The sequence below is a fragment of the Leopardus geoffroyi genome, chromosome D3 (assembly GCF_018350155.1).
Source record: "Leopardus geoffroyi isolate Oge1 chromosome D3, O.geoffroyi_Oge1_pat1.0, whole genome shotgun sequence".
In the NCBI taxonomy this organism is placed as follows: Eukaryota; Metazoa; Chordata; class Mammalia; order Carnivora; family Felidae; genus Leopardus; species Leopardus geoffroyi.
In genome coordinates, this window is record NC_059339.1 from 83,454,312 (window position 1) to 83,476,115 (window position 21,804).

Sequence of the window (21,804 nt, forward strand, 5' to 3'; positions counted from 1 at the left end):
TTGAGTTCAAATCCCAAGGCTTCACCCGCCTGGTGCCATCAATTTAATTAGAAAAGGGAACGCATTTTAAAGTAGCACATGATTTACAAGGGCAGAAACCCTGCTGCCATCTGGAATGTTAAATACTCCAAGATGATTCACTCAAAAAGCCTAAACTATGACTTCCAGTTCTAGTTATCTCTATTGATGTCAATAAACCTATTAATTTTTATTAATGTTGCAAACCAATAATAAAGCAGAATTAGAAACTCTAAGAAATGTAGAATTTTGATGTAATATAAAATTCTCTGTGGGTTGGTGCTACTGTCTTATATTCAATTGTACTTTGCACCTCTGAGCTGACGATGCTCATGTGTGCCTTGGCGCAAAGCGGAGGCACAGTCTTCTAAGTACAAATGGCTGGAATGCAACTCCTGGTGGAGATCTTGCTCATGGCTTGTCAACCTTGCCTTTGTCAGAGAGGAGTGAAGCCTCAGTTTACCAGTAGCAACAAGGTATTTTAACTGCCTGGTAAGGAATACATCAGTGATTTTGTGTTACAGACCGACCCCCATATTCTAATATTTTCTCAAAAAATATTACAGAGAAAGGATTTCAGACCCCTTGCTTTCCAACAAGAAAAGTAGAAAGCATGGAAAGCAGTTACTTACGCAAAGTTGCCCTTTTTAAGCGGGTGGAGATACGCAGTTCCTGATTTATTTTCTCTCTTTCTTGTTTTCTTCTTCCCTGGGTTTATTATTTTAAAGATTTGCATGTGTTGGCCCCAATCTGACCCGGAGACATTTTCAAATACAGAATTTCACGTTAAAAATGCAAATTAAATTGACTTCTATTGTTCTAAGTCGGCTGCCTTAAAAATCAATACCACATTCAAATATATTTGTAGGAAGGTTAAGAATCAATTACAATTCAGATGTGCAAAAACTTGGGGGTGATTAATATGCTTCCCAATGTGTTCATTTTATACCGTGAACTGTTGGGAAAAAGGAACCTCCACCTAGCGTTTATCTTTGAGTGAAGTAGACGTGTGCTAGAGGAATCGACAGCCTTGACCTCAGGTTCTAGTGATGGTGCCTATTACGTTGGTATTTGGGTCAACTGTTGGCCATTTGCTGTCTCCTTTAATCAAGGAATACTACATTCCTTGATAAGAGACCATGGAGTCTGATATCAGCAGGGAAAAGTTAAAGGAACCTGTTGGCCTTATTATCTTGCTTTTGTTCCTGGGACACAGATTACTGCTGAAAGATAAATCAGGGAACCAGGGCTGACATTAATGATGCTCACCTTGTGTTACCCACACATTAGAATCCTTCACCAGTCCTGGGAGTCTCAGTGCTTGGTTCTTGGCCCTGTGAATCTCAAAAGCAATGCAAATGAGGGGCGCCTGGGTGGCTCGGTGGGTCCTTTCAGCATCTGCCTCTTGATCTGGGCTCAGGTCGTGATCTCTCTGTGAGATCTCTCTGTGAGGTCTCTCTGTGAGATGGAGCCCTGCGTGGGGCTCTGCACTGATAGTGCCGAGCCAGCTTGGGATTCTCTCTGCCCCTTTCCCGCTCGTGCTCTCCTTCTCTCTCTCTCAAAATAAATAAACTTTAACAACGCAATGCAAACGAAGGGCAGGTGCTGTGAAAACTCCAAGGTGAATTTACTGGGGTTTTAAAAAATATATTCCTGCCTCAATTTTCTTTCTTTTGCTTATTTATTTGTTAATCGTGATGATACAAATATCACACACAAGTATTTACTTGAATACCCTCTATAGGAGGATCGTCACTATGGAGAGAGAAAAATATAAGTCATATTATAAAGCTCCTAGGTTAATAACCTACGGAGCTGAAGTTTATGGAGAGACAGCATAGTGTAATGGAAACCAGAACTAGCTTGCCCAGGTGTACATTATTACTACTTATTACATGTATGACTTAAGGTGAATTTCTGTGTCTCTTTGCCTTAGTTTCCTTTTTAGTATCCCGGGAATAACACCAGCTTCTCCTTTAATTAACAGAGGATTAAATGAGATCACACACTTTTAGGAAAGAAAGAAAAAGAAAAACACTGAGCATAGGACCTGGAAATACAAAGGCTTAAAACCAACCAACAACAACGAGAAGTGAGAGAGACTTAGGGAAACAGCTTTGTTTGGTATATTCAGAAACATTTGAAAGAATACAAATCCTCCCATCATTAATATTTGGCTTTGTTTGGCCAGTAGCATAAGACCATTAAGGTGCAGCTACTCTTTGCGAAGCCTGGAGGAGAGCTGCACTCCTCACTAAGTCTCCTGTTTGCAAGAACCTGTCATTCTGGTCAAAAGCCACGCTTTCACTTCCAAGTGTTCCTCACCGATATTTTTCAGACTGGGACCTGGATATTTTCTTTGCTGAGATTCTATTCAGGGTTTATTACATAGCACTCCGCTTAGAGATGCTCAGTAGATACTACTAGTGGAGAAAATCTTCGGTGTTTCTTCATTTACTTACTGAGAACGAGTGAATACAACAGGGAGAAATACGTAGCATTTTTATAGTTCACAATTTTTCTTAGCATGTGCGGATTTTATCTTCAGGTATTTATAGAAATATATTGTAGACGATATTTTATAGAGAAGAAGAAGATTTTGCTCTTAAAAACTGTGTGGAGACAAATTATTTTAACAATGTGTGGTAGTGATAAGTTATTAGGAATAAATACACTATGTGATGTATCCACATCTAGTTTATTTACACATTTAGTAAAAAAACATTTTCAAAAACTAGGAGGCGGGGGGATTCTATGTAAATTGAATTAATCAAGTGCAGGTTATGTGGTAAGTTTTAAAGAAAGGTAAAATTAGATAATTAGTTCTGTAGACAGAGGAAGCTTCCAGAATAATGGAAAGGTCACCTGGAATGAGAATGAATTTTCTGAAAACTGAGGTCTCATTATGAACTGGACAATTGCCTAGAACTTGCCTGAGCCCTAAGATAGGATAAAAGAAGGAAAGATGATGAAGATTTACTCAGCAGAGAACATATGGCAATGTGTTCTTAATTTTTGTTTTTTCCAAAAGAGAGAGGATAGGGGAATGTAGGTAAAAGGCAAGGGTGCAGGTTTTTATTTTGTAGTGTAAGAGGTGATGAGAACAATCTTCTTTGTCATTTAATTTTAAATTCCTAATATAAAATTAGAACTATGGGCATCAGATGTTAGATATTAACACAGGTCTGAAAGCTTTCTTTTGGAGCCATTAACATGTTTCTTTTATTTCTTTCATGTAAAGCTAATATAACATAGAAATAATTAGGTACAAAATGAGTGAACCCTTTTCTTTTTTGGATATTTTTTCCCTAAAATATCTATACCTAGAAAAAGTTGCCGTGATCTGTGGTTATAACTTAGCAGAGTATATTCCCCCCAAATAAATGTCATAGGGGAGTGATTTTCAATCAAAACATCTCATACATAATGCATAACTTGAGCAATTAATTTTTTCCTTTGGTAATAATGGAACATTACCTTGGAAGGGTCAAGGTGGGGAGGCAGTTAAGTAACAGCAAGCTAATTATTGTCCTGCATTAATTCATTTTCCTCTTGTCCATATTAATTGTAGAGTAATGAGCTTGGTCTGTGAGCATTTCCAAAGATAAACTTCATAATATCACAATAATTGTTACGTTAACAATAACAGATAAAATGTCATGCGTTCTTTACATTAGGCATAATTCATTCTTTATGTGTATTATTTTAGTTAATTCCTATGATAGTCTGATTATCTATTCCTAATGTCCCCACTGTACAAATAAAGATACCAAAAGAGAACATTTTAAATAATTCATCAAAGTTTGCACAACAAAGAAATGCTAGCAACTGGAAAATAATTGAAAATGTACTTCATAGACCACTTACTCTCTCTAGCATCCAAAGGACATAATATTATGGAAATGTGAATACGTACCTCAGCCCCACTCCCTTTTCTAGACAAAACATTGTGTGTAATTCTGTACCTTTATGTAATCATGGATATGGGATATTTTCCATGTCCAACCTTATTTGTTGCTGAGATAAATCACTTAGTACTGCAGAACTCAATAGAACATATCACATTGTAAGCATTAAAGTGAATAAGCTCAAAAGAATGGCATGAAATAAAGTGGTATAAACTATGTTCATATGCTCACAAATGTTTTAAGAACACTATAAATTAGACTCATTTTTTGTATTTTGCTTCCGATTTAGATGAGGAAATTGATTTCTGAACTATTTAAAATATATGGAATGCCAAATTGATTTGGTATGTTAATATATCCAGCTGGGTTATTGATTAGTTTGAACTTGAAAGAAACATCATGAAAATGTTTTATACTATTCACTTTTTACACACGTTTGCATTGATCTTTCTGATGGTTACCTTGGCCCAATCCCAGACAGTTTGTATAACTTCTGTTCACTGTCCAAAACATCATTTTAATTTATTTTTCCCTGCATCCAAGATAAAGTGCTCTGTCGCACCCTCTCCCACTTGCTGTGCTGCTTCTGGACACTTGCTGTCTGGAGACAGAGGGAAGGGGCAGAATAAACATGACTCCAAAACCTCACAGCCAGAGTCCTGTGTGACGTCAGGCATGTGACTGTTGGCGCTCTATCGTGGGCTAATGCTTGGGGTGTCTGGAGACATTTTAAGGACTTGCGGTTCCCATTTGTTGTTAGCCTGTGTTATATGTTCTTTGGATGACTGATTTCAGCTCCCTCTCGGCTCCTACCTTCTGTGGAAAGTTTCTACAGCTGCAACCTCTTAACGTATGGGAAATTCATGAAATTTTGCCTTGTCGACAGCTAGGAACTGCATTTTGTCCAGCTCCTGAACTCTATCTGTTCGCCATTTCATACCATTTGGTCAGCCCTCCAACATGAGAGCTTTCTCAGGAAAGAAGGCAGTGACACATTCTAACAGGTCCTAAGGATCCGCTTTGTGATTGAGATACTAGTCTCCCTTCCTCTGGGAAATCACAATTTATCTCAATAGACAGGTGACAGATGAGATAGATAGATAGATAGATAGATATAGATGATAGACAATAGATAAAGATAGGTAGGTGATAGATGATAGATAGATAGATGATAGATAGAGATAGGTAGATGATAGATGATAGATGATAAAGATAGGTAGATGATAGATGATAAAGATAGGTAGATGATAGATAGATGATAGATGATAAAAGATAGGTGGATGATAGATGATAGATAGATGATGGATAGATAGATAGATAGATGATAGATGATAGGTAGGTAAATGACAGACAGACATAACGGGAAACATAAAAAGCCACATATTCCTTTCCTCTATTTATTTCTCTAGTTGGTCTCCCAGCCTTTGCTATTCAATGTCCTTTTACATCATATAAAAGAACACGAAGCTACCTTGGAGATTTTGAGTAGCCTTGTAAGTCTAACAATGCATTTGCTACTAAGTTTTGTCTTATAAACAGGAAGCAGAATTTTCATGCATTGCACATGTTTTCATATTCATGACACATCATGGGAGCTTAGTCATATGAGAATTTCCACAGCTTTCATGATAGGACCAGTTTTCACTGAACAGTTTAAAGTCATTATCTTTTTTCCTCCCTGGGGATAATACCAATATGTCCAAACAAGTTAAAATTCCAAACTCATATAATTACTAGAAACATTTTGAAAAATCTTATCGTACCCAAGAACTGCCCAGTGGTGACTTATTTTGAAAAAAATCTGTTAATTCCGTATTATTATTTAACAAAATCCAATATGGCTTCTATACATAACCAAGTAAAACAGATTGGGATTCATTTTTATATTGAGAAATATTTATTGGTCCACTTACTATGCACTACAAACAATTTTAGACAAGAACAAATGAACGAGACAGACAAGTCCTTACCCATTAGGGTTTACATTCTAATCAGTGATAAAGACATAACAAGTAAAAAAATGTACGTATGTATTATGATACCAGGTGGCTAAGTGATTTGAATAAAAACAAGACAGAGCATGGGCCACAGTAGAGGACAAGAGTCAGGCAGGCCTTTCAGAGAAAATCACCATTGATCACAGAGCCGAATGAAGGGCGGGAATGAAAAGGAGAAATGTTGGGGACAGATTGTTTCAGGCCTAGAACATGAGACCAAAAGAGTTAAGAAAATACAGAAATGGGAAGGACAGAATACCACGTGACCTTATATGTCAGGTCAGAAAGTTGGTTTCTATTTCCAACATGCCGTGGAGCCGGCGAGATCCCTCAGTCCTAGAAGATAAAGGGGTCTGTGTGTTCCAGCAGAATGACATCAGCCATCATCACGAGAGGGTTATTTACTGGGTCAGGTGCTGCTGGCACTATTTTGACTCATTGGTCACAACAACCATGTGAAACAGGTGGATGGGACCTTATGTTCCAGATTGCAATCTCTGATCTGGAAGCAGAAGGCGGTTTGACAAAGTTCACACAGTGATTTAAACAAAAGTGAACTCATTCATGCTCAGCTCTGGCGGGCTCAACCTCACATGCTTCGGAAACACCTCGTATCACTAGCGGGTTTTCTGATCCCTATAAAGGACTTTACATATTTTCTGGTTTCAACTGTCAGTAATTGAAGACTTCTACGTGAACCTGTGAGTTAACTAAGGCTGATACTTAAGCACTGCAGCTATTAGTGTGAAGCTGTGCTATTTTCATAAATATCTGCATTGATTTAGCCTTTATTAAAATTTACAAAGATAAGATCTTAATGCCATGTCTTTAGCTTAGGATACAGCCCTGTTCCTGAAACACCACAAAAAGGTTAAGTTTTATTGAAATATGACTAAGTATAATTTCCAGGAAATTGCAACTTCTCTACTAGAATCAGAGAGTATTTTTGATATACCTTAAAAGGACACTTTGCAGACTAGCAGGTGGATATTTGCTAGAGCTCCATGTATGCGCTTTTCCTACGTACCTGCGATTAACAATCCTATCATTAATTAAGCCAGAACTTATTTTAACACATCCGCTTTGTGCCATTGGACTCAAACTTGAAACCCTGTTAATGCAGATGTACGTTTTATAAAGTCTTCATCCAAAATTGTAAGTTGTGCATAAGGCTTTCATCCATGACAGAACCTATTAGATCCTCGGAAACCCCATTTTTTTCTCTCACCCATTTTCCATTGATTCATTTATCTGTTGTTCATCACACTTGCCATTTCTTCAACCGAGATTACAGAGCACTATTTTTTAAATACAAGGAATAATCCTGTATGGAATAATTCCTGAAAATATCCCTAACTATACTCTTCCAATTTTTATGTCAATATGATAGAAATACAAATGTTCTCTCAACTCATACATTTCTATTTCACTTGCAAGTTTTTCTGTTTTAACATTCTGTCTTGTTTCCTATTCTTACACTTCCCTAAGTAAATAATGATACGAATGTATAAGGATTTTCTACAGCTTATGACTTCTCATCTCCTTTTAATATTTTCCTAAATTGTTGATTTCCAGTCTTGGGCTTTTTTCAAGATCTCTATGCTGCCTACACAATGGTACCTGAATTGACAATGATGAAAAACCACTCTTCTATTACATGGTATGGTGCATATGTCTGAAAGTACAGAGAAAGCAAAATACTATAGCCATTCAATTCCTCTATCTTCAGCTAAAAATAATCCAAAATATTTTATTTAATACATAGGGTCAATTTGGTTCAGTTCATTTTCACATGCTGTTAATAAGAAATGAAGATATAAAACAATTTTGAGGACATTTTGTTCATTCTTTTCTTTCTGTTCAACCTATGAGTTTTGAATTCCATCTTCATTGGGATAGAATAATAAGGATCATTCTTGAAATGTTCATTAAATTTAAGGTGTTTTATCACCTTATTATCTAATGTTGTCATAAATCTTGTTATCTGGATGCTACCCGGTCCAGCAGCCTACCATACTTTCTTCATAATGTTACAATAAAAGTAACTATTGCACCTAATTTTATATTCCATAATAAAAATATGACACTTAAGAACCAGTTACAGTCTAAGCTCTTAATAGAAAAGGAAATGCTGAGAATCTAATCATGTTTTATTCTATGAGTGGTGAGAATCCGTACAGTTGATCATAATATTTTGGATGAATAGTAATTCAACTTTGAATCAAATACTCCTTTCATTTATTGCTATCATTTTTAGTAGCAATAAAATTCACTTAACAGTTTTTCACACTTTCCACAATTATAATAAAGTTTAAATTGGATGTTGTGTAAATGTCAACATATATTTTGTTGTATTGTGACATGCCAAAGCTCTACTTTGGTTACATGGAAAAATAACTTACAGAAAACTCCCAAACATTTTTTCATGCCCCCTTTTTTATACAAATCTGTAATATCAAAGATAATACAAATTTACACTGTATCCTTGATTAAGTAACATATAACAAGTATCTGTCTAAATTTGAGATTGGTTTTCAAGTGAGGTCTTAACAATGATTTTCAAACATCAAACTACTACCCATCATCCTAGAATCTCAGCCAGAAACTTGCATATTCATTAGCAAGAAACAGTTTTTAAAAGTTTTATATAATCATCCAGATTCCCTGTAAGTGTTTATCTCCATATAGCCATATAGCATCGGAACTTAAAATAGAGAAGCATTTTTCTCTCATTCGGTAAGACTTAAAAAAAAATGGATACATGAACTAATATTAAGTTGATGTAGTTCAGGGCCTTTCTCACATTAAACATCCAAAAATGTTGAGAATTTGTATTGGATGGTAGTGAAAAAAATGCTAGAGGAATATTTCGGTTACATGTGCCGGAGAGCCGACTGTTAGCATCACTCCATATCTGCATTCACTGACAGCTTGCGGGTAGCTTGAAATAACCGAGGGGTATTTACTCCAAGGAAATCAGAAGATGCTCTATATGTATCTATATATTCCCCCCAGATAACACCACTCTACTCAAGTGACTACCAGTGTGCCCAAACACATATTAGCATTCTTAAAAACTTTTTAATAATAAAAAGCCCCTAATTATATGACTGAGTGGCTGAACCAAACATGCATGCTAATCTTTTAAAGCGAGGTCCCAATTCATTAAGGTAATCATAATATTCCTCCTGATCAGAGGCTGCCGATCCTAAGGAGCTCAGGGATCCAGCTAATGACCCCGTTCCCTCAAAAGCGTAGGTCTGGAGGGAGTCAAAAGGAGGGGCACAAGGATCAGTATTCGCTTCTTCGAGCTTTTCTAGAATGAATTTCCTGAAAATGGCACTGTCGGGGCCCACCTGCAAAGATTGCCTGTACAGGCGCCTGATCTCGGCCGTAGCGGTCCTCTGCACCTTGCGCTCCCGCATGAGGGCGCTGCTTCTCAACTCTAGGACATCAAAGGCCTCGGTGTCTTCTTCTCCTCCCCCTTCGTCGTCGTATCTGAATATGTTCTCTCCGAAGTCTTCACTTTTCGCAGGAAACAGAGTCTGCTTTCTTCGCTGTTTTAGACCTAGGATCAAAAAGATAAACCCTAACAAAGAAAGAAAGCATACCAGAATATCCATTAACCCATGATATAATAATTTATAATTATTCACAATGATTTATAAATATTTATAATGATTATTAATACAATATAATACAATACATAATACAATATATAATCATATTGTATAATTGATATAACAATATAATATAATATGTTAGTATAATATGTTAATATGAGTTTATACTTACAAGTTTGTGTTTACAGATATTACATAGCATTTAATATCTTATTTATAATAAACTTTACAATCCTTGCTTTTGTTATAAGCGTCAGACATGAGCTTAGAATTTATGATTATAAGACAACAAAACATACAGTCGACCCTTGAACAATGCAGGGGTTGGGGACTTCCTCTCCTGGGCAGTGGAATAACCCCATATAACTTTTGACTCCCTCCAAACTTAAATACAGTATTAGCTGTTGAAAATTTACAACAGAGGCAGGCCAGAGGACACAAGGCAGCCTAACAATCTTTCTGGAGTAGAAAACCATAAAAATATAGCAAACTGTGTTTTGAGGATAATTTAAAATTTTATTTTTTTAGATATTGAAAACTAAAAGAAAAGCAGCGAAAGGGAACATTTTCCTACCTATATGCATTGGTCAATTTTAGTAACCAACGATCCACGTTAAGAGAAGGTAAGCACAACGGAGCAGTTTGAAATTCCCCACTGAGGAAAATTCTGCGGCATAATCATTTCCTAAGTTAATATTTCCTGACTAGAAAGTATATGCCACCATAGTTGGTTTACTACCTGTGCTCTGTGACACCACATTCATTTCAGAAATCCCGAATTATCATTAAAAAAAAAATCATAACCCTGGGATGCCCACAATCAATGTTTGTGACCTAAGATAATTTTAACATCATGGAGAAATAGAACAATTTCAGAATGCTTTTTATTATTATTATTATTATTTTAGTAAATAACAATTGTGTGTGTGTGTGTGTGTGTGTGTGTGTGTGTGTGTGTGTCAAGGCTAGCCAACCCTTTCACAGCCTTGGATGTATTCAGAATTTCATCTACAGGAATTGAAACAAAAATGAAGTGATGTTATCCATATTATCATAAAGAGAAATACATTGGGCAATATTTTATATACACCTTACATTTAAAAAAATTGAAGTCGTGTTCTTGAAATAAGGCCATTAGGTTTGAATCCAGGTACTATAAAATGCAGCTCAGATATATGGTTGTTATAGAAAGGGAGCTAATAAATAATTTTTCAATCTGTGAATTGGAGAGAGTATTCACAAAACTTTCAAAGGAAACTACTGACTACTGGTTGACCCATATTTCCAACTCTCTAAATATTGCTCATGCCCTTGACTGTGAGGCTGCCCTTGGTTTCCTTACAGGGTTTTGAGATTTGGTGTAGGTCTGTACCTGTGTGTATATCAGTACTTGCCATATTTCACTTGATTCTGATACCTAGCTCTGTAACTCTCATTTCAGTTTTATGATCAAAGACCATTAAAAAATTATTGTCAAGACTGAGGCGAGGTAGGAAATAATGATAATTTGTATGGGAAAGAGAAAGGCATGATTTTTGAAGCTTTGAGAAAAACGAGAGTGAAAGCCAAGCAAGTCCTGAAACATAGATGTCAATTTGAGCCGTGAGTTTGGGACGCAGACCCAGTGGCTTATGGGATTGCCCTCAACACGCAGTCAAGTTGTGTTGACTTTTGACATGAAGTTACAAGGGAAGCAAGAGAGGGTTTAGATTATACACGGGTATGTTAAAGAAAGAGAAAAGGTTTTGCCAAATGAAATTCTTCCTACTCTTGAAAGCCTGACAAAAAACATTTTGGGGTTCATTTGCCTCACCTGTAAAATGAGTATAACTTATCTGCTTGTGAAAACAACAAACAAACAAAAAAAGGGAACTATTTGATTGGAATTTCTTTCGTGTTTAGCACTTTGATCAAGTAAAACCCTGTTTTTGCCTTCGTCCACACTAACATTTACTTTCTTTCTTAATGGCCACAGGACCCTAGTGAGTTGCAGTATAGGGTCGAAGGGAGTTGTGTGCAGTTACGAAATTTCAGCACCTCGTGTACCAGCTACATGACCCTTTGCAAAGTACTTAGTGCTTTAAGTTTCACGTTCCTCATCCATAAAACGCAGGTGATAATAGTTCTACTCCATAAGGTTATTATGAGGATCAAATTGCATATTGTGTGTAAAGCACTCAAGACAATATCCTGGAGTGTAATAAGCACTCAGCAGAAGGTCACCATTATTATGACCGATTGTTATATAACTGTATATGCTGAAATGCATTGTGACAAAAACATCCCTAAACAGAAGTGGACACCCATGCTGACATACTCATAGAATTCAAGGATCATTGGTTTTCATCTTGAAATCCACAGTCACTCTATTTTTTTTAATTTACTCCACTGGTTTAAGAATTGTAACACATCCAGAAGAGCAATTAAACGCACATACATACACACGCACACACATGCACACACACACACACACACACACACAAACCCATACTGTGCCGTGATAATGGAATTAACTATTTTTTTTATATTTCTTAGTTTCAATAAATGAAGATAGGTTCTGTTCAGCACTACTTACCAAATATTAGCATAATGCTTATCAAAATAGCAAGTACGACTTCTGTTCTGAATCCCATAGAAAGCATACGGTCTTTATTCCTGCAGGTCTGTGTACTGCCATAATCATCACAGTCACAGACGTGTATGGTAAGGGTGTTTGTACTTGTAAGTGATGGACTCCCGTTGTCAGCAATTAGGACAGATATGTAGAAGACAGGCTCTTCTTGAAGGCTAAAACCAGTTCGATTAGTCAAAATTACAGCTGTGTTATCTAAAACAGAAATCCACGTGCATCATTTTTCAATAATACAACAGAAATCCACACCAGTCACATGTACTAGAAGTCATGGTATAGATGTATCATATAAGGTAAAAAAAGAAAAAAAAAAGAGGAAAATTCTGATAAAAAGACAAAAGACCCACTCAAAAAGTCATTATCGATTTGACTTGGCCCTAACACTAATTACATAATTAGGTGAATTACACCAATCAATTCCAAAACGTCCTTGATAAAGGTAGAAAACATAAATGTGGAACACAGACAACAAAGCAGCTTTTTAATGAGATGTCAATATTTTCTAGAGGGGGACCAGCATTAAATTTATGTTGACAGTCGGTTTCATTTGGGTTATTTACTCATGACACAGTTCTTTTTCTAGTAGAAACTCATTATTTTCACAACTACTACAAATACACAAGATTTTCAAAGTCATTTACAAGTAGCACAGCAAGTGATCTCAAATCATATATTTACTAATGAGACAAAACGGTTAGTTTTACTTGGTAGGAGAAATTCTGTTGGGATGTTTCATTTCACTTTGACATTATTAACCCATTTTCTATATAAAATCCAGATAATAGTTAAACCTTAGTAGCACTGATCACTCATCTAGATAGAACATTTTTAAAAGCTTAACAAAGATAAACAATATATACTCCAACACTTTTGAAGTTGTTTTCCCCTGAATCCCAAAATATTCTTTTTTTTTTTTTTAACGTTTATTTATTTTTGAGACAGAGAGAGACAGAGCATGAATGGGGGAGGGGCAGAGACAGAGGGAGACACAGAATCGGAAACAGGCTCCAGGCTCTGAGCCATCAGCCCAGAGCCTGACGCGGGGCTCGAACTCACGGACCGCGAGATCGTGACCTGGCTGAAGTCGGACGCTCAACCGACTGCGCCACCCAGGCGCCCCCCAAAATATTCTAAGTAATCTTTTTTGGTGCAGTCTTGTGCCTGGATACTATATTTCTCCCCCTGCCCCAACCCTTTTTTTTTTTTTTTTTTTGGCCTGTCATCCACCCAAATGTTTTCTGTATCAATGAAACCTTAGAAGACACAATCAGTAAAATGCAAACAAACAGAAGTCTTTCAAAATGTGTGCCTGCTAACAACTTTTCCCAAATCATCTTTTAAAAGCAAATTCTCCATGATGTACTTGGAACCTATAAAACTCTTGTGATATTATTTCATTTACTCGGCAGATTGGAAAGGTAAGAAAGTTTACATTTTTCCATATATATTTTATTAGATTACTTGTAATCACAAACATTGAATCAAATTATTTTCTTTACATTTTAATATACTTCTTTTTCCTCAGCAACTTATTTTATATTAATGTAAGTAAATCTAAGCTGAAACTTAATTTCTTATATTGTTATATGCATTTTTTATCCTAAGAGTATTTGAGTTTCCTTCACTGGAGAATTTGACCAGGAGGAGAGGAGGAGAAGATATCTGCATTTACTCTCCTGTAAAAGATCTCCCCCAGGGGTGCCTGGTGGGGGCTCAGTCGGTTGAGCGCCTGGGTCTTGATTTTGGCTCAGGTCATGATCTCACGGGATCCTGGGATCAAGCCCCACGTTGGGCTCTGCACTGGCAGCACGGAGCCTGCTTGGGATTCTCTCTCTCTGCCCCTCCCCAGCTCATGTTCATTCTTTCTTTCTCTCTCAAAATAAATGAGTAAACATTTTTAAAAATTAAATAAACATCTCCCTAGCTCGAAGCTTAAAACTCAGTTGTGAGAAAGGACAGCTACAGGTATTTGACTACGGAAGCTTGTGTAATAAATCCTGTGGTGTTTCCTATCTTTAAGATATAAAGTAAAATTAAGATAGAAATCCATAGGATGACAAGAAAAATTTTTACTGAAGGAAAAAAGAACAGAGCTGCTTTATACAAAGTCATTCCACTCCTATATCTGTATGGAGCGATAAAATATTCTGTCTCTCCAAACAAAATCCTTGGGAACATTGTGTCCTGAGATTTATGTAATCATTCCATTTTGAAAGGAAGGGAATAATCTTAAACCAATTTTATATATTTATAGCTTCTAATTAATGACTCCAAATATCTGTGGATCAATCGAACTAACATGACTATAAGTACATATCACTTTCATCCCCAGACATAAATTTAAAATTTGAGTTATACAAGGACATGAAAGGAACCATTCTGTCGGAAATGCAATTATATTTGCAGGGTCTTTCAGAGTTTGCAAGGTCTTATAGACACTGATGATTTGAAAAAGGATTTTTCATTTAAAGGAATCCAGTGAGAAATGGGGTTAGTATTCAGAACTTGACTTTGAGTTTTGTTTACCATTTTCATTGCCACTCCCTACTCTCTCAACGTTACCATATCCCAAGAACCATATAAAAAGCAGCAGCATTATAAATTCCCTTAAAACCAAACACATTTCTCAAAGAAAAGATAAAAGGCCATTATGACGAATGCCATTACCTTGATTATCTATGATTATAAAACTTGAGTTCTTTGTGTCTTCCACAGACAGATTAAAGTAAAAATGGTGATCTTCTATGGATTCATCTCTATCCACTGCACTGATGGTCTGAATTACCTAGAAAAGACAGAAATAGGTTGCTAGCTTTTGATTCCAGAAACTAACTACTGTTAGAAAGATTATCATCATCATTAGCTTTCATCAAAACTGTTTTACCAATTTTTTATGGATATTGCAGAAGATAACTCAAATTTGGGAGAATATTACAATATTTTCTCAGATTATAAATAAGTTCACTTGTACCTTTTAAAAGAGTGACTTGATATTGCATAATAAATTAGTCTTGATGGATAAGATGATTTCCATCAGTTAAGTTTGTTAGAAGTTCTCAAAGTATTACTGCTTAGAAATCAAGATTCCCTCCCATGTTCTCTGTCCGATTTCCCCCTTTCTTCCTTTTTTTTCTTCTCCCTTCCTTTTCTGAATAGTGGCCATTATGATTTGTTGCAGTTATATATCCCCTGCTTATTTGAGAGCATAGCTGCGGTAAACTTATTGTCTTACTAAAGTATTAGCTAAACTAATGAGTTTTTAAATTGATTTGAGGAAATAATGCAGTTGGAGCTTAGGGGCAATGTACATGATTTCCTTTGACCCATAAAGATTATGGCAAAAGTGTTCCACATCAAATAAATTCCTATTTCAGATCATAAAAAAAAGTAAAATAGTGCAGTTTTGAACACATCAATTCACAGTTAATTCTTTTTTTCCAGACATGAATGTGTCAGTCAAGTAGTTCATTATTGTCAAAAAAGATATATGCTGTCATGATCACATAGTGAGATTGTGATTCATTCTGGAAATTAAAGTAAATTGATTATAGAAGTTATTGTTTTGAATTTTCTAGAATTAAAGTGCTTTTAACCATGTGTCAGACAGAAATATCTTTAGCTGCAAGATGACAGGCCCAAAATTTATAATGTTATACTTCAAAGAATAGATACATATCCACCTGCTTAAAGAGCTAACATAATTTGTACATTATTTCTCTATTTCTCGACTTATCTTTTTCTGTATAACACATTCCTAATTAAATCATAATCATACAGTGTTAAACAATGCAACGAAACACAGTTCCATTCAATCCATGCCTGTAATAATAAATGTGGGTTGTATTAGGGTAGTGCTTTTATTTTGGATTATCATCATAGCTAGCGTAAAGGGAGGGGGAACTTGAAACACGGATATGTTGAACCCTGGCTTTGCCACTGACTAGTTTTTTATATTTAAAAAATGGAGATACTAACTTAACTTTTAGGATGCGTTTTTAGACTTATATGTCATGGGGCACCTGGGTGGCTCAGTCAGTTGAGCATCTGACTTCGGGTGGGGTCATGATCTCACTGTTTCGTGGGTTCGAGCCCCATGTTGGGCTCTGTGCTGACAGCTCAGAGTCTGGAACCTGCTTCTGATTCTGTGTCTCCCTCTCCTTCTGCCCCTCCCCCATTCGCACCCTGTCTCCCTCTCTCTCTCTGAAAAATTAATAAACACTAAAAAAAAATGTAGAATCATATGTCATAGCTTGTCAAAGTGCTTTTCACACAATCAGTATGTGTTTATATGCGTTTTCTTCATGAAAACATAGTCTTATTGGGATTTGCACAGAAAAAGAGGTATCCTGTGGAATACTGTGTGTAATCTCATTATATGCATATTTGTTTAATTAAGATTGATAGCAAACTGCAAAAATTCATGTTTATCTTGTTGCCATATGCAGACTTGATTTTTAGACAAGGAATAACGTATCTCACTACCTGACTCTCTGTATTAAATACATGCATCAGACTAAATGTTGAATATGTTTCCCTTCATATTCAAAGTATTGAAGCACACTGGTGCTGAAGCACAAAGGCTGAAGCACACTGGTAAGATTTTCACTTTATATATATTCTTAAATAATTTTAATTAATGAAACTACTCTCTACATATGTATAGGCAAACCGAATATGCATAGGTTTCAGCACCCTGGTCCCCTTTTTTTTTTTTAATGTTTATTCTTGAGAGCGAGACAGAGTGTGAGCTGGGGGAGGGGGCAGAGAGAGAGGAGGACACAGAATCAGAAGCAGGGTCCAGGCTCTGAGCTGTCAGCAGACAGCCTGGCACTGGGCTCGAACTCACAAACCGTGAGATCATGACCTGAGCTGAAGTCGGATGGACGCTTAACTGGCTGAGTCACCCAGGCGCCCCAACCCTGGTCCCTTTTTAATGTATGTGCCTCCACTTAAACTTGCTTTATAAATTGAAGTTACATATGAACCACTTTACAAAAATAGGAAGCCACTGACAGAATCAGTCACATAGTAGGTATCATTAATTCTTTTGAACTAACCCTGAACATGTACATTATTCTTGAGAACACACATTTCTCAAACAGGGCCAACATTTTTGAACACAAAAATCTTGACTAAGGATCTCGATTTTCCTTTTCACACGACAATGGGAGGGTTTTGGTTTTCATTTTCAAATAAAATTCTAAGAAAAAATCTTTTGCATTGATTAGATTTCTAAATGATCTCCTTCTAACTACTTACCTGGAGCCTATCAATGGTCATATACATTGATGAGAGGGGCCGAGACAAATCAAAAAGCAAAGATTAGACAAAGAAGAATGGCCATGTGATGACAAATTCTGAGAAGTCAGATTTTTAAAGTCCTCTTTGTTGTGGGTAGAGTTTTTTCTATTTTTCTGACCCAATCCGTGTGATTCTCCATTTATAACACTTTAAAATCCATAATGGAAACAGTGTGACAGCCTAGAAAATCTAAAAATAACCACGTCTCAATGGGAACTCACCTAAGGGCCTGAGATTATTTTATATATCACCGTAAGCCATCTTCACAATTATCCTATGTGATAAATCCTATTATTGTCTTCGTTTGATATTTATTTATATTTTGCTTCAGGTCACCTAAGGATCTCAGGTAAATAAAACGGTTGGGTCAGAATCTGAATGCAAGCTGACGCTACCACTAGCGTGAAATGAGTAGCGAACGTGGGCCTCAGAGCACATTTTCTTCAGATTTATTGAGAAAAATAAGATTGGAAAATATTTAAACTGTGCATCAGGATGATTTGATATACATATACGCTGTGAAAAGATTCTCTCCATGGAATTAATTACCACATCCATCACCTTACATCTTTATCATTTTTCCAAGTTCTACTTTTTTAGCAAATGTATAGAGTTTTATCAGCATAGGCACCATGTTACACATTCGATCCTTGGACTTTATTCATCTTATCACTGAAAGTTTATCCTTTACCAATCTCTCCCTCTATCTCACACCCCCAAGCCCCTGGCCACCATTTTCTATTCCCCCACAGAACACATTGTTCAAGCCCTGGACCTGTTCTTGTTCCTGAAGTTTGCATACAAAAAAAACCCAAAAAAACAAAACACTGTAAAGGAGGTGGCATACAAGAAGCAAACAAAACAAAGTCTCATACAAGACAGAGACATGCACAGAAATAAGTAATATAATTCCTATAGAAAAGAGAGACACCAAAAATAATGGTTGAGGAAAAAAAAGAAGAAAAAAATCTGAGTATTAACATAGGAGAAAGAAAATGATTTTCCAAGGTGGAAGTGAACGAATACTTGAGTAAAAAAACATGAATTAATGGGGCAAGTGTGATCCAGACAAAGAAATACCGTGTGAAAACCATGAATGCAGACAGAGAACATATTATTAGGTAGAAATGAAAGAAATTTGCATTTACGGGTCAAAGGTAGTTAAATATTGGCATAAGTTTCCATTTAATCATTTTCTAGAACTACAAATGGTATTTGACTTTAAAGATAATCATGGGAAAAAAATAATCATTTTGCACCTGTCCATTACCATGCATAATGACTTCTTTAAAAAAAAAAAAAAAAAGAGGCACACATGGGCCAACTTACTAAAATGCCATTCCTAGATTAATTATTCTGATTTAAAAAATCAGTACAACATTCATTTTTGACACAGAATATAGGTATGACCTTTATTAAACATGCAATTTTTTGATAGCTAGGCAAAGAAGTAAGTATTATACATGGATTTGGAGCAAACAGTTAATACATTTGAGTCTGTTTCGTTACCTGAACAGTAGATCTCAGTGAAATCTACTTCCAGGATTAGCTGAGGAATTTTCAAATAAGATTATAAACGATGAATTAAAAAAATAAATGATGAATCAAAATACAGGTATTGAGTATTGATATAAATTCTGAATTCCTTGGAATGTGTTTAATAAACCAATTTCTATTAATGCACATTAAACAAAACGTGAGAGCTGCACTAAATGAATACATGGAAGGATTTTTAAAATTTCAACTAAATTGCTGCTTATTTAGTTATCCTAGGTAGTTGTACCTTGCATCAAGCTATAAATGCAAATTCTTTCTCCCACTCTCTGGAAATATAGTCAACAAATTTGCGTAAGACTGTCACTTTTTTTTTTTTAATTTTTTTTTTCAATGTTTATTTTTGGGACAGAGAGAGACAGAGCATGAACGGGGGAGGGGCAGAGAGAGAGGGAGACACAGAATCGGAAACAGGCTCCAGGCTCTGAGCCATCAGCCCAGAGCCCGACGCGGGGCTCGAACTCACGGACCGCGAGATCGTGACCTGGCTGAAGTCGGACGCTTAACCGACTGCGCCACCCAGGAGCCCCAAGACTGTCACTTTTTATACCACTCCACTGAGAACATGATTACAAATTAGACTTGTTTTGAGAAAATAAAGGATTCAAAATTGTTGTTGAATATCTGTTCAAAAGGCCAAAGTATTAATTAATACAGTAATAGAATTAGAGCTGACAAGAAAATCTAGTCGATAGTCTGTTTTCTTTCTTTGTTTAGCATGTTATTAGGAGAAAATGTTGAGAAGCTCATAGTATTCTAATGTTTTGGTACTGGACAGAGACAGAGATACTCTACGTTTCTAAAAACGACTTTTAACAAAATTATATGCATTTAAATGTCATAGATATATAATGTCTTGATGTTTACTTATAGATATCTACTTATATTCATTTAAAAATTGTACTTTCTTAAATTTGTATATCAGTATATCTATATCTATATCTATATATTCCTTTTGTTAAATGAATTTTAAAAACATACTTTCTAAAAATTCATATAACATAATATATAAATGAAAACATTAATGTATAAACATATTTGACTAATATCCCAAAGGTATCTGTTTAGCAAATATTTCATTGGCATTTGGAACACACCAAGCCATCTCAGGCCCTGGGGGTGCAACAGTGGCCAGGACCAAGTGTCTCTGTCACCACAGTTTACATTCTAATGGAGAAGAGGGACGTACTACCTGTAGAATAAAAGTGCAGAATAAAACACCCAAAGCACATAATACTTAAAACATTTGGGGGTCAGAGGACCTGGCATCTAACCTAAAAATAAAAGATGACACTTCAGAGGTAAGCAGTGGTGATGCCATGAATGTTCTAGAAGGGCATATCACCAAGCTTGTACTTTATACCGAGGTCCACTCACAAGTTATAAATTGGGAAAAAAAAAAAAAAGATTTTATTTTTTATCTGAGATCCCATGATCCAAATGTTTGGGAAATTTCTGCATTTTAGAATGTTCATTCTGAAGACACCTTTAGTGTGGATCTGGAAATAGGGAACCTCGTTAACAAGTTGTTGCCATGATCCAGGAGAGCGTTTGGTTTGTATTCAAAACCTTCTGATGTGATACATAAAGACAATAACATCCACAGTTACAGAACGTGTTATTTTAAATGAGAAATTATATGGAGATTGCTGAAGTGTTTGCCTAAACTGAAGATGGTAACAGCATGCTTTCAGGTGAAGGTTTCCCAGACTCCAACTTTCCCATAGGGAATGTTGCATCATCAACGTAACATTTCACCCTTTCCAAGAGGGCGTAGGATGTATTCTTCTGACTATTTTCCCACCACTAGAAACTGCCATGGAAATTGTCTCCATGCTCTCAGACTTAATTGATAACAGCAACAACTGTGGTGTATCCCTGCATGTGAGCTGTGAGACTGGAAGAGAAATTTGATTTTATAGGACGGTCCTTCAGCAGAACCGTCCATGATTCACTCCAGGTCTCTGGTAGGGTAGAAAGAGTGAGGCTAAAGTACGGAGGTACTCAGGGGATAGAATCAACAGAATTAACGACAGATTAAATATGAAGAAGAAACGACCAGAATGAATTAAGGATGATGTCCACACGTCCATCTTTCCTGCACAATTTGGTGAGTTACGGTAATTTGGCAAGGGATATTGAAAAAAACAGGGCAGGCTTAGAAGGAAATGTGGTGTAACCTTAGGACATACAAGCGGAACTCTCTAGCTAACTGGGCATACAGCTTGAAATATAGGAGAAAGAACAGGCATAAAGATCTAGAAGTTATCATGAAAGAGTGATCTTAAAAAAAAATTAAAAGGACGGGACACAAGAAAGAAAGGAAGGTGAGAAGAAAACCAGATTATAATGTAGGATCATGGAAATTTAGGCAGCAGAAAGTTTTTACATGGAGACAACATGTCTTTACATTAGACAGAATATTGATATAAAAGAATCTAACATCACTGATATTATACTTTACTTCTCAAAAAGATATTTGGTATCAGTCAAGATAATGGGAATCATCAATTTGAAAAATTAGAACTATTTCCACCAAACAGGAAAGGCAAATTGCCCTAATGTCAGCTCATTTATTATATTCATATTCTGCAAACTACTGAGTATTCTCTCCCTCCTCTGCTCCCCACCCTGGGCATTTACACACCAAGAACAAAAACAGAACCATGTGGATCAAGGAAATGCCTGATTTTCTCCAGAATCGAGGGCACCTATTCTGGCATTTTGATTTTCTACAATATATGGATGACCTATCCAAAGCACATAGACAC

The 21,804-nt window shown here is 36.2% G+C and overlaps 1 protein-coding gene across 2 annotated transcripts in view; it reads right to left on the reverse strand.

The window, feature by feature from the left end:
• Positions 1-5,800: 5,800 nt before the first annotated feature.
• CDH19 (cadherin 19) overlaps positions 5,801-21,804 on the reverse strand; it is a 104,077-nt gene continuing 88,073 nt past the window's right edge. Inside the window, exons 10-12 of one of the 2 annotated variants that reach the window (XM_045457103.1) lie at positions 14,846-14,963; positions 12,122-12,373; positions 5,801-9,491 (exon numbers count right to left, since the gene is read on the reverse strand). In XM_045457103.1, the coding sequence (XP_045313059.1) occupies positions 9,022-9,491; positions 12,122-12,373; positions 14,846-14,963 (840 nt within the window). In that variant the 3' untranslated portion in view covers positions 5,801-9,021. Of the gene's footprint in view, positions 9,513-12,121; positions 12,374-14,845; positions 14,964-21,804 lie in introns of both variants that reach the window. The other variant, XM_045457102.1, reaches the window with a different exon arrangement.